This window comes from Argentina anserina, chromosome 5 (assembly GCF_933775445.1).
Source record: "Argentina anserina chromosome 5, drPotAnse1.1, whole genome shotgun sequence".
NCBI lineage: Eukaryota > Viridiplantae > Streptophyta > Magnoliopsida > Rosales > Rosaceae > Argentina > Argentina anserina.
In genome coordinates this window covers 10,619,943-10,634,851 of record NC_065876.1, presented here as the reverse complement: position 1 = coordinate 10,634,851, position 14,909 = coordinate 10,619,943, and the positions used below count along the sequence as shown (strand labels likewise).

General features: G+C 36.7%; 1 protein-coding gene and 1 pseudogene across 1 annotated transcript; both read left to right on the top strand.

The window, feature by feature from the left end:
- Window positions 1–8,537: 8,537 nt before the first annotated feature.
- LOC126793689 (ethylene-responsive transcription factor ERF039-like) lies at window positions 8,538–9,221 on the top strand. Its single transcript, XM_050520286.1, has one exon. The coding sequence runs from the start codon at window positions 8,538–8,540 to the stop codon at window positions 9,219–9,221; it is 684 nt and encodes a 227-aa protein (XP_050376243.1).
- A 3,262-nt stretch (window positions 9,222–12,483) lies between these two features.
- Window positions 12,484–14,605, top strand: LOC126795486 (general transcription and DNA repair factor IIH helicase subunit XPB1-like; annotated as a pseudogene).
- The last annotated feature ends 304 nt before the right edge of the window (window positions 14,606–14,909 follow it).

The following is a 14,909-nucleotide window of genomic DNA, read 5'->3' as shown; positions in this document are numbered from 1 at the left end:
TATTCACATACCCACCCATTCAAATATAGTGTGTTGTGTGTGTATATATATATATATATATATGTACACATTGTTGGAGGAGGAACGAAACGAGAATAATAATGACGTAACGGAACAAAACGTAACCATTTAATTATTGATAATGGGGCTTATATATAGGCATTACATAACTACAATCCCGTAGGATTCAGAGTCTTAATCTATTATAGAGATGCGAATCTATCTCTAACAGAAAACCTAATAAGGCTAAGACACACACAATGGTAGAGTAGTAATTCTCCCAGAACACATATTTATTTTTAATTTTCAATGTATTTATTTATATTTTTCTAATATTTTTAACATACTATATCATGTAAAATAATAAATATATAAATCAATAACATGTTTCGAAAAAAAATTGTAACAAGTGTTCATCTTAAGTAATTTTTTAAATTTATTTCATTATTAAATATGAATAAATATATAATGACAATATTGCCCCTCAAATACATGACATGTGACTTAAAATTGGATGGAAAACATTAAATTTAACGAATATGGTGCAAATCGACAATTTTTATCAAGCTTAGGAGGTAAATTAACTCAAATGCAAGTTCAAGGTACAAATTGACAATTATGACCAAATTTGTGGTGCAAATCGGTTTTTTTGCCTACTATTTACCTCCAAGCTCCAAAGAAGAGAAGAAAAGAAACTAGTACACATCCTCGTCATTTTTCTTCTATCCCCAACATTGTGAATTTTTATTGTTTTTTATTTGAGAGGAATCCTCGACTCGATTATTATTTAGCGCAAATACAACATAACGACTCACCCGCTAGAGTCGTTAGATTGAGTCATTATCTTCAGTTGTTAGACCGCGATACTGTGACGTTCTCAAACGGATGAGTCGACTTGCAGTTTGGGAGAGTACGAATATTGGTCCGTTGATGGTATGTTTTTCAAATGAATGCAGGTATCTCTATCTATTACCTGTTTCATAGGAGACCTTTGAATCATGTGTGGCACCTACTGCGACCAGGTTACTATCCTCATTGCCTTTAATCACCGATTAGCCTGTCCGGCCGGTCTCCGACGTCTCTCGAGTATATCGCATCAATGTGGTCCTGCGGACTCCTGCCCCGCACTTACTGATTCTTATAGCTTCACCTAATTTATATGAGGACGATCTGGGATGTTATCTGATCCGTACAGCTCGATCATTCTCATAAACCAAACCCGCCACTGAACTAATGTTTTATTTTATATGAGAGAGCTGCAATGAGTGATGATTGCAGAAAAATCTTTTCTTATGCAATCTTGTTATATGTTATGTTGTTAAATTGCCCAGCAACAAACAGTAAAATATATGCAAAATCATATATCAATGTATCATCTATGGTTTAACTGAGAACGAGATTCTGCCCTAGCTAGCTTGTTTCATCTGCCTTATCTTCCGTCACTGCAACGCTAGCTCAATCTGTCTTTGATCGAACTGATTTTATGATCGGAGCAGATGATCGGATATTCTTAGAGTACGTAATTATGCAGCAAGTCCTTTGGAGTCTGTAATCATCAATCTAAATGGCTAAAATATCGTATATTTCTCCAACAACAAATTTAAAGAAAACGTTAATCGTACGTGTGCGTGCGACCATGTTTTTGTTCCATGCGCTAAAAAATAGCAAGCGAAAAATTTTATGCAAATTGTGGGAGGTCGTCATCTTTGCTCTTACATATATACATGTTTTGCCATTTTCAATCAAGTGCAACTACATGGCATTTTTTTCAACTAAATAGACAGTGCCGAGTCTTTAAAACTTTTGTACATGATTCTTTCGATAATTAATATATGTTTCCTTCGTTAAATCGCAACACAATAAATTTGAAGTTCAAGAATGTAGTTGTTTGGAGTTCATCTCTCTCTTTCGAGATTGATCACGTATAAATGTAAGACACATATACATCTAGTCCGAAAGATTGACAGTAATTAACTAATAATCGCACAAATTTATATGATGAAGAGGTGAACGCCATAATTAACACTCATTGTGACAAAGACCATACAGATTTGTGTAACCAAAAAAAAAGACCATGCAGATTTTAATACGATATCGATTTATGCTTCTCATGACCTACCAGTAATATTACATATGAGGTGCATATTGTTAACCATGTAAGAGTAATGAGATTATTGATATCAATTCCTATCTTATAAAAGCAAACTATGTAATGTTAACAAAATACAAGATGTAATCCTTTAGCCTCTCTGCTCTTCTGTACGTGGTCTAATCTATCATTAATTAGTTCTTCCCATGCATTATTTGATAGACAATTGGTATTGCAATTTTTCACATGTAACACCATGTGTCTTTTAATCTAAAGACCGTATTAATGTCGCATCACGTTGTTTAAATGTGAAACTGCATAACGGGTAAAGTATCAATATCTAGTATTATTTTTCAATAGTAATGAGTTCATCGATAGAGTGAACGTTCCCTATCAATGACTTTATATACATATATATTGTCCTTTCATACCTACAGGTTTATATACCATTTGATATAGACAAATTCTAATAATTGCTGACAGAGATTGCAATTGAACTACACGCAACTGATGACGTAGCTGTGATGAGCACATGCATTCAACAAGTACATGAGTAATATCAGCAATTCAGCACATGATGAAATTCAAAGTTAAACAAGTACATGAGACTGATGAGAGCGAGGGTACTAGTCACTTGGTTTTCTGTGGTCTTTGTAAACTCATAATTTAATTACAACTTAACCCCACAACCATGGTAATATGCTACCAGCTAGCTCGATTGTGTACATTTTCACGTGAGAGTGTCTTAGTTCCGTTTGTTTAGTAGTTAGTACCAAGTGAATTAATACATGAACTGTACCAAGTGAATTAATACATGAACTGTACCAAGTGAATTATTAGGGCAAGTCCAACGGTGACTTCATAATCCAGGACTTGTCTTATAATTACATAACTCATCTCCAACAGCCTAAAAGACCAAGACTTAGCTCCATTTTCAGTCCTATATTTAGCCAAATTTCAAGACCAATATTCAAACAGTACATTGGGCCCGCATAAGTTGGCTAATGCACTAAATTGGAGAAGAAGAGAGACGCGCGTTTTACAAGGCTGGTGTGTGCTAGAACGCGTCTTAGAGCATCTCCAGCGGTTAAGTTATTTCTGACAACCCAGCCCAACGGCTTCTATTTGACAATAATGAACCCACTCCAATGGATTAGCTATTCACACGTGGATCCACCTGTAATTGACATACGGAGGCCCATGTCAAAATTGACATAGCAAAGACAAACTGACAATATTTTTTTTATTAGTTGTTCATCATCTCTCTCTCTCTCTCTCTCTCTCTCTCTCTCTCTCTCTCTTTTCAACATCAAACAACCAGAACAAAGAGTGGAACTCCCACCTAGAATAACCAACTCAGACCCAATCCACCGGTGCCGCCGTCGAGCAGTCCAGTCCGACGGACCACCTCGATTTAGCACTCCCTCTTCTCCCCGACTTCCCCTTACCTTCTGATTTCAATATACATCAAGTTTGGTGATAGATCTGCCTTGTTCCGCACTTGTCTTGTACAGAGTAGTTCCTCTCCCTCAATCTTTCAGCTTATGTTTTCCTTTTCTCTCTTTTTTTCTAGGTTTATTATTGTTCTTTTCTTTTCTGTCTACCTTGTCAATTTCTAGATTTGTTTGTTCCCTTTTATTCCTCTATGGCTTTTTATGTTTTTTTTACTCAATTCTCTGATTAAATGTACCATGAATTAGTTTTCTAGGAATGTTCGTGGTTTTTTTCTTTCTGGGAATTAGTTCGAATAATTTGTTGTGGCTTGTTCAACTGATAGTGTGTGTGCTTAAGCTTGTGATTTAAGATGTTGTTGGATACATTTTGTTATAATTCATTATAATTGTTTGATTAGGTGATATTCTTGATCGTCTTGATATGATAAAAGATATGGGCTTTTGAAAAGCTTATTAAGGAAAACCCAATTTGCCTAGACAAAGTGGTTTTGCTGCAAATTGTTTTGTCATGTATTGTTAGATTATCATGGAGTTATAACTTGCTTACTGGGGCATTGACAGATAAAAAGCTTTCGAGTCAAGTTCATGAAATTGTTGGACAAATTAATGATAAATTTGGAACTTCAAACTTTGTCCCTATATGTCAGCCGGTATGCTCATGCATTAAAGGACTAGAAGCTTACATGACTAGCTCAACTAAATATAGTTCTTAACACAAATTTCATATCGTTATACATTTTTTCTGTTTCATGAATTTCACTTTCGTACATGATTGTTCTGTTGACTTCACTTTCGTACATATATTTGCATGCCCTGTTTCTTTGGAGTAAACGTACAAGGAGGGTATGTAAGCTTGCAGGATTTGATGTGGAGACAAGATTGCAAGTCTACTAGGTATTACTTTCTTGATAAGTATAATGATATGGTGATGGGAATGTTGTTGGGGAAGGACTATGTGGTTTTTGAGCATGTCGTACTACTGCTTCTATATAAAGAGGGAAATAATGTTGATGCTTCAGTCCAACTTTTCTTCTAAGAAAATCAGCAGTAACCTTGACAAGCAAACAAGATCGAGCAATAACTTGTGATTGCTAGAGTAGTGACATGCTGATAGAGGAACTTGTTATCTCCAAGAATTACATGTATGACTGAGTAGATAGAGTTGGTGCTAATTTTATTAGCTTTGTTGGAGATGAGTAACTATGTTGTTTTTACTCGTTGATAAGTTTAAATGATTGTTTAAATACCATGTAAATATTCAAATTTGACATCTCCATTGGAGAAGAGATTAACCAAATCAGCAAAAGTTATATTTGCCATGTCACATGTCAAATTTTGAATTTGACAAAAAAAATTTGAATACTCCATTTGGAGATGCTCTTAATGCAACTAAAACTGTTGTTGGGTTTAGGTGGGCTTCGCTGACGCAGCACGTCTCCCATGTTTGGCAAAAAAAAAAAAGACTTACATGGGTACTTCTAAACAAATAAAAATATTTATTTGAATAATTAGAAAAATAATTCCACTCGTTGGAACAATTTTACCAACTATTCTGTTTTTAACAAATATATATTGTATGATAAGAGCAAATTTAAAATATTATGATAAAATCAAACGTCTTTGTTTAACTAAAATAACATATTTGTATTACAATATTCACAACTATAGTACTCATATTATATTTAACCAACATTAGTAAATATAATACCTCTATATAAGACTAACCGTTGGAGATGAGAATCATATGACTCATTAATAGTGAAATAAAGAAGTGTTAAAATGAAAATGACACCCCCAAATAAGACATATTGTTGGAGTTTCCAAACCTACTGGAACTCTGGAAGCGAAAGATCATTCACAAAATTAAGACATGCATGCATGACAAATAATTGTTTCTTTGGTCATTAATTTGTTTTCGTAAACTTAAAAATCTATATGTTTCATTGCCAAGGTTTGATTTAATTTAGACAGTTAACAAGGTGTGATCATTTAACAAAGATCTGTTACATGGGAGATGTTGCATTTTCTTTTACTGTGAACATAAATTCTGGATCTTTGGCTCTGTTCAACCCAGATTGCATGTGAAAATCTTGGCTTCATAGAAAAAACAAAACACGTACATCTGGGCCGGGGCAATTTTAGCTAGCAACACGCGAACACTACTTTTTGAATTTTTATTGACCCAAATTAAAAATTATTACGATACCCGTCAATTGAGTTTATATTATGATGATGAGCAGATTAAAGTGCCTTAATATTCTCGAACTGAGCTGTTTAATGAGACAATAGTAGAGGCCAAAATACAAAGACATGTAAAAGCGAGATCATGCCAATTACACATCATTCAAACATCAAATTTTAAAACCACCCAATTATTATTTGTTTGAATCAATAGGTCAACCAATTATAGTAAGCAGAATCAAGATAACACACTCTTAGGCGTCGACAGAAATAGCCATCTCTTGACCATAAAGTCTAGACAAAACTAATCAATATGGTAGGATTGGACTCGGTGCCAACGGTTCGGTTTATAAGCACTAACCGAAAACCGACACCGAACTCTCGGTTTCATATTTTTCAAAACCGAAACCGAAAAATATATATAAAAACCGCGGTTTCGGTTAACTTATAATTCTGTTCGGTTTCGGTTTCATTTCGGTTACAAAACCTAATATCCTTATTGACCTTTCGTACTTGACTAATAAAAATAAAAAGATTAAAAGTGAAGGAGTAAGCTACAAGTTCAATATTTCAATTAAGTTACATTCACCAAGTGAATAATCCAGAACTCAAATATTAACTAAACAAAAATATTGTACTTCGTTGAAACACAAGTTAACCAAAATACACATTAAACCTCTTCAGCTTCATCATTAGACGTCTAGACTTGTTTTAACATGAGGGCTAGTTGACAAAACCCTCAAGCATTACATTAAATCTCTGCATGCATGATTATACACATACAAAAATTAAAATCACATACCTCTGCATGTATATATTTATTACTAAATATATTCTTTGCATAAGCACCCGATTATATATGTTCACCAAATACAAGCTATAACCTTAGCTCCTAATTCTCGGTTCAGTTCGGTTTTCAATTTTCTAAAAGAATATAACCGATAACTGACACCAACTGCTCGGTTCAGTTCGGTTTCCAACACCAATGCAATGATTCCGTCCAGTTTCGGCTTCTCGGTTTCGGTGCGGTTCAGTTATGGCCGGTTTCAGCTTTTTTGGTGTCATAAAGTCTAGCCCTACAATATGGTCACGACTCACCTATCTTTTCAGCACCATTTATAGCACTTAAATAACAAGCCTAAGTGAATGTAGAATAAAGATTAACATGTCCCAACCATACAAACATAGACTTACCCTCATATTCAAAAAGACTAATAAAGCTCGGCAGAGATAGGTTGCCCCACCTCTACCGTCTTCTTGGCAGGATGAATCATCACATCTTGCACTTCAAACATCGTCCCATCAAGGTCCAGTAATTTCTTCCCGAGCAGAAGCCCAACATTCTGAGAGTCAAACACAACATCAATTCCAAGCAAAAATCAAGATCGGTGAGGTTACCAATAACACCATCAAAGTTACAGTCAAATTCAGATTTGATCATCCCCAAAGTGACCGCCCAGAAAAAAAAGAAGTTCATTGGCACTGTTTCCCGCCTCAAGCCATCAAAAGACCTCGAGCTACAACAACACCATCAAGATCATTTGTATGAAGCCACTAGACTACACAGGATGTCCGACCAGAAAACACCACCGTCACCGACTTCTCAAACCAAGCCATGAGAGCCACCAAAACAAGTCGTAGACATTTCTTGCCGGAGAACCATGTCGATAGTGTGGAAAACAAATCCTCCCCACCACCACGGAACCACCACACTAGCATTAAAACACCCCTCACAGGCCCGAATCAAGCAGAGATCCATTGACAAGGCCAACAAAGAACCACATAAAAAAGAAAATCAAGATCATTTGTATGAAGCCACTAGACTACACACGATGTCCAAGGAATCGACCAACCAAGAAAGAGAGTTGGTCGATGGGTACAACCCTTCCTATCGCACCCAAACCCACCCAAGTTGGCTTAGAGAGACGAGCATGAGAGACCGAGATACAAGGACGAGAGGAGATTTGAGATTTGGCCATTGGGAGATCGAATATGTTTTCCAACTTGTTGGATCTAGCGAGCGGCGCTAGAGAGAAAGATGCCAAATATGCTTATAATAGAGGTGGCAAGTAGGCCGAAAAGCCCGAGCCCGTTATTATAATAGGCCAGGCTGGGCCTAGATATTTTAGCCCATGGCCCGAACCGTTTTAGACTCGGCACGGCCTGGACACGATAAATTTATGGGCGGATCCGTAAACACATAATTTTATATTATTTATATAAATATTTAAACAATTATAATAATGATAATTGAATATTAAACCTTTTAGATATAAACTTCTTGATTATTTCATTATTTTAATTACATTATGTCACAAATATCATCAAAGTAATGATAAAAAGTCATAATTTTGACATATGTAACGTTTTAGAAATAAGATTATCAAATGTGTTGTATTATTATATTTATTTTACTATTATAAATAGTTATATAAAATAAATATTCTAATTATACAATTTTTTAATGTTAATTGTGTCTTATAATGCTAATGGGTCGGCCCGGCCAGTCATGGGCTTAGGCAGTGGCCCGAGCTTAATATTTAACCTAATGGGCCGGCTTGAACCCGACACGAAAAATAAATACGCCTGCCCGAACAAGACACCGACACGGTTTTAGCTTACTTAAAATGAGCCGGGTCGTGCCACTTCTACTTTACAAATACTTGTAAATATGTGATAGTTAAATTAAAACCACTCAATTATAGCGTACCCTTCACTGGTTTGGTCCCATTAATTGCATTAATTTTGTCGCGCACATACTTTCTTATATATAAGTGAAGAAATTAACACTCCACACCACACCTTTCTTCACAATGGAAGAAGAGCAATCAACCACCACTACCTCTTCTCTTGGTTCAACCAGCTCTGCAGAATGTGAAGCGGGGAAGAAGTGTAACAGAGCGAATAAGCAGCAAGTAGTCGGAAACGGAAACGAGAAAAGAGCAAAGAGCGATGGGAGTGAAGAAGGTAGTAAGCAGCATTCAATGTATAGAGGCGTTCGAAGGCGTGAATGGGGGAAATGGGTATCAGAAATCAGAGAGCCGAGAAAGAAGTCGAGAATATGGCTCGGGACATTTGAGACACCCGAAATGGCAGCTCGAGCTCATGACGTAGCGGCTCTGACGATCAAAGGCCGGTCAGCCTATTTAAACTTCCCTGAGCTAGCTGAGGAGCTTCCGCGTCCAGCTAGCTCATCGCCGAAGGACATCCAAGCTGCTGCGGCGAAAGCGGCTGCTCTTAGCTACTCTAACTGCATCAGTAGCCATGAACCTCAAGAAGCGGAAGAAGCCCGGCCGGGTCAAAATTCATTAACGTCTTCACCATTTTCAGATGAACATAACGATGACACATTTTATGACCTCCCTGATCTGCAGTTAGATGTTGTGCGTCACCACGGTGACCATGAGTACAACTTTCCGGTTGCGATGTGGCAGCTCGCTAGAACCGATCTGATGGATACAAGTCTCGGAATTGAAGAGTCTTTCTTCTGGGATTAAAGAGCACAATATATATTTCGTGTTGTCAGCGCGCTGTCAACAACCGCCGCGCCGGATTAGCTGACGCTGCGGTTTGGTCTTTGGAGTACATTGGCTAGAGCTCAAATCCGGAAGCAAAGATGATCGAGGGAACGGAGAAGGAATTCGAACTATGGCCTTGACGGTAAATAATCCCTCTCGATCACTACGCACTGGAGCTACAGGATCACTCACAGTTCAATTCCTATTATAGTTTTATACACTATGCATGATTGCATGAATTACTGTATGGATCGAAATGCCAGATCGACCATTCTAAATAGAATTATAAATAAATAAAATATGATTAGTGCATATCTCTCGCTTTAGTTACGACATATAATTAATAGATTTCTTTTGTATTTTGGACCACATACAGTTTGCTTGTTTTATGGATCGGAGTAATTAATCATATGCATGGTTCAATGGTTGGATACAATGATTAATTTGTAAGGCCGTAATTTGTAATAGAAGGATTTACACAAATTCATATAATACAAGCAAAAAACACATTAGATTTATATTTTCACCAGTAATTTTAATGATTTGCGAAGGCAATTAACTAAGAGATCGAAGCATTGCTTTCAAAGTACTTTTGTGTATCTGGGAACAAAATATCATTGATGTCAAAGTCTTACAGTCACAACTCATAATTAAAAAAGAAAAAGGAAATAGATTCTTCATTTATTAAAGGCATCAATTATTAGTTCATTTAAGGAAGAAAACAATCGGAATACACATTTTCTAAAAGAGGCTCTTAAATCATAACCTTTTGATATATAGAAACCCAGCATAAATGTACGTATGATCAATAACTGCTAGACAGATAAAATAAAAAGTTGAGAGTTTTCTTTTCTTTTTTGAATTATACTATAAAACCTCTATAAATAAATAATGTTAGGACCAAAATAAATTATTACTTTAACATGATTATTGTATTATTGATAAATAAATAATTTATTCATTTATCAATAAATTAATAAATTATTAATTTATACAGAATTTTGTTGTTATTTCAGCTGAATTGATCATAATCATTTAGTTTTACTACTATGTCTATTTTAACTAGGACTATATATTTATTCATTTTCTAAATTTGGTATAATTTTATGCTTAAAAGTAACTTTAAAATGATAAGTTTAAATAATTACTTTCCTTAATTTTTATTATGAATTTTATTCACTATTTTTTTATTTGATCAATTATTAATCATTTTAACTGATTTGTTTTTAATTTTATTACATTAATTATTATTTTATATATTCGACGGGACCTATAGAGATTTTAAAAAAATTATTATCTTATGCATTTAGCGACGTTCTTAATAATATACATTAGTCTCGAGTCGAGACCGAAAAAAATTATTACTTAAGCGAGGTTATTAATTTATTGAATATTTATTTATTAAAGTTAAATTGTATAGGTATAGATGAAGTGTAGAACAGTTATCCCCACACAGTTGGAAAATTTAAGGTCGAATTGAAATGACTAGTGATTTGATAAATGATGGCAGCATCCTATGTCACATTCTAGTTAGTTGCAACTTGGGGTAGAGTAGAGAGATCGAAAAATCGTGGAACCAGAACTTTTTATATACAAACGGCCTAATTTAGTCCAGTTCCCCTCCTAAAAAAAATGTAGTTCCGTTCCAATCGCGTTTTCAGTCCCGGCCTCGCCACTTGGGAGTAAGTCATTTATCATAATAGATGATCTTTTAAATCTAATTTTCTAATGAAGTTTATGGGAAAAGTACATGCAGCTGAAAGCCTGAAAAGAAGATAGTGAACCGGGAGACACTTGATGAGATCGGATGCTGATCTCTCTCCCTCTTCCGAAACTTAATGAGAAGTACACGGCCCGGGCATTTCACAGAATTAGTTTTCGGCCAACGATAATGTTCTCTTTCGCATGGTGCCCAGCTAGCGAATTTATTGACTTTGTTTCCTGAGATTAAAAGAAGAAAAAAACAATCACTTTTATTTCTAAATGTTTCGAGTTTCGAAAGCAAAAATTCCCTCTCTTGAGTTTGAACAACAGCATGCATGGAATGCTTTTACTATCAGTTATTCAAATCTTTGTATGCTATAGGTGCATATATATATATATACCCCATAAGAGGCCATAATTAAGAGTTAAAAGAGACATAGATTCCTTTGAAAATAATGTACACAAATGGTTACGTTCTTGGTTCTTCATATGACCTTCATCATTTTATTACCAAAAAGAAAAAAAAAACTTCTCCATGGCCGAGTTTAATTTGTTCCAACCCTTTTCTTTATGGCTTCACTAACACTATGTTTCAATTTTTTTTATTTCTCAATGATCATTATGTTCAGTTATTCATCTAAACGTACTAGGCATCTCTCCGTAGATTTAACCAGATCAGACAAATCTTGTATTTAGCTTCAATCAGATCGATTTACATATATATTAACAGCAATTAATATGTACATACAGTGATTTAAGCGCACTTACTTTCACTCACTGATTAAGTCGGGATCAGTACATGTGAAGCTTAAACTACATGCATGTTGATCGCATGTAGTTGAGTACGTTGGCTGATAGTGATTGCATATGGTTAGTTGGAGTAAAGCTACAGTAAAATAAATTGGTAACCCAATTACTGTATATGCAATATGAAGTAACAATATGAAACTAATTAACATACATCAAAAGCCATGCGACTACGTTCATTAATAAAACTAGCTAGGTCAAAGAGTATGAATTGCTTTATATGAGTTAGATTAGGTCATGGAAACTTCTTAATGATCAAGAAAAACGTGGTATATAATGTTCTGGTCCTTCGCTAGATCGATATGGTAGAGTATCATTGCAAAGTAGAAGTATGCATGAGAGTAATGCTTCAGTGGGCGATTAGGGGCAAGTAATGGCATCGTATGTTGTACGTATTCTGTTTCATTAGTAAAATACGTGTGCTTTCTTTTTATTTGGAAATTATTTTAAGGTTGAATAAGAGATTCCATAAGCGGTGGACCTATATCCCTCTATTCGTAGAATTCAATATCACTTTTTTTGTTACAAGAATTCAATATTAATTTTTGTGTACTTTTATGAAAATTCTGTTTTTTTGTTTACTAATGTTATTATATATATATATATAAATTCATTCTCAGTTGCGGACGTCCGCACCGTCCGTACGATGTCGATTTGGTGATTCCGACCACCGGCGACGCTCAACGACGGCGTTGACCAGCACAGCCGCACTCCTCTCCTCTCGGCGCTCATGTCTGTGTTTCAACAACTCCGGTCGGAATTTCAAAATCTCTGCACGGTGCCTAGAAACTTGAAATTTCGAGATTCCGGCCGCCCCACGTCAGCCAGTACAGACATGAGCGTCAGGAGAAGGAGAGTGCGGCTATGCTGGTCGGCGCCGTAGTTACGCGTCGCCGGTGGCTGAAATCGCCGAATCGGCACCGTGCGACGTCTGTAGCCAATAAGTGAGAACTTATATTGTTAGGGATTCTGCTTCTCTACATATATCATACAATGCGTGAGTACTTATATTCAATCTCATCGGTTCTGAGAATTTTGCAGATCAAAGACAAAATCAATGGGGCACGGTGATAATGGGAGACCGATCTAGTAAAAACGCAAGCTCTCTTATGACGACGATAGCGAACAATTTGACTACAGCGAATCAGAATGGAAGCCCGGCCACCCCAATCGGCCTCTGTGGGTTTGTCCTAATGGTCGAGTAATCTTGGAAGGAAGCTCGGTTTTTTACGAACACGCTCACGATTTTCTTATTGGCGTCGCCGAACCAGTTCGCAGGGCACAGTTGATCCACGAGTATAACTTGACCCCGGAGTCATTGTGTGCGGCTGCCTCAAGTGGTCTCAAAACAGAGTCCACTATTTCTGTTTTGAATAAGCTCTCGAAGATCAAGCTAGTGAAAGAACTCATTGATTTCATTCATTCTTTTGCTTCTAACTGCGGAAAAGCTAAGCTGGTCCTCCAGAACAATCGGTACTTTGTGGAATCCACATTCCCGGAGGTACTGATCACATTGCTTAAGTATAGAATTATATTTGAAGCAAAAGTTAGTAGTATAACAAATAATGGCAGAGAATTCGAAATTGATCCTGAAAAGGTTCCAGATGTCATGTGACGTTGCTCGCAAGATGGGTTGAACTATCCCATGGTGGAGGAGTACGACTACAGAAACGATAATGTAAACCCTGATGTTGGTATTAAACTAAAGCCCCAAGGACGCGCGACGATACGACCATATCAGTTTAAGAGCTCGGGAAAAATGTTTGGGAATGGAAGAGCGAGATCCATCTGGTAACATTGTACTACCTTGCGGCGCAGGAAAATCCCTAGTTGGTGTTTCTGCAGCCTCCACGATAGGAAAGAGATGCCTTTGTATAGCAACAAATGGTGTTTCAGTTGATCAGTGGGTTCATCAGTTCAAGTTGTGGATGACCATCCAAGATAAACAGATTTGTCGTTTCAAATCTGACTGTAAAGAAGAAGCTGAAGAGAGGTACGGTTAATCCGCCGGAAAGACAACGCTGCTGGAGTGGTGGTTGTGACTACATATAACATGCTTGGCTGTGGTAGCAATAGGTCCGAACAGTCTAAAAATATTATTGAGGAAATAAAAAATCGACAATGGGGGTTGATTTTAATGGATGAGGTTCATGTAACTCCTGCCGAGTCGTTTCGAAATGTCATCCAAATCACCAAATCACACTGCAAGCTTGGCCTCACTGCGACGCTGTTGAGAGAAGATGACGAGATATCAGATCTCAACTTCCTCATTGGACCGAAATTGTATGAAGCAAACTGGTTAGACTTGGCGAAACGCGGATACATTGCAAATGTGATGTGTGCTGAAGTAAGGTGTGAGATGACAGAGACCTTTGCGGAGTACTATCAGAAAGAAATCTCCCACGAAAGAAAGCAAGCACTTTCTTTGATGAATCCAAACAAGTTTAGGATGTGTGAGTTTCTTATACAATTTCATGAGCAGCAGCGCCGCGGTGATAAGATCATTGTCTTTTCCGAAAACCTCTTCACACTCACGGAATATGCGACCAAGCTCCGAAAACCTATGATCTATGGTGCTACCTCTCAGGCCGAGACTACAATAATTCTAGAACAGTTCAAAATAAACCCGGAAGTAAACAGTGTTCATGTCTAAGGTGGGTGATAACTCCTTGGACATTCCAGAGGCGAATGTGATCATTGAGATTTCATGGCACGGCGGTTCAAGACGACAAGAAGGCAGAGTAAAGACAAGTACAATGCATTCTTCTATTCCCTCGTGTCAACAAATACACGGGAGATGGACTTTGCAGCTAAAAAGGCAGCAGTTTTTGGTCGATCAAGGTTATATATAGTTATAAAGTTGAAATTGGTTGTTGATGTGAACTAGAAAGTTGTTAGAAATGTCGTATAGATTGTGTTGATGAAATTTGGTAATGATCGGAGATCGCCGGTAGTGGCGGCGCCGCCACTGTTCCGGCGGCGCGTGGTGACATTGTTAGGTAGGGGTGTTAATCGGTTTGAATGGTTCGGTTTATAGGTGATACCGAACACCAAACCGTTCTATTTATTCGGTTTAATTCGGTTTGGTTTTTCACTTTTTAAAAAAAAACCAATTGTGTTCGGTTTGGTTCGGTTTGGTTTTTCTCTGGTTTATAT

Bases quoted from the DNA above. Each gene is read 5' to 3' on its own strand.
- LOC126793689 (XM_050520286.1), top strand. From the start codon at position 8,538: ATGGAAGAAGAGCAATCAACCACCACTACCTCTTCTCTTGGTTCAACC.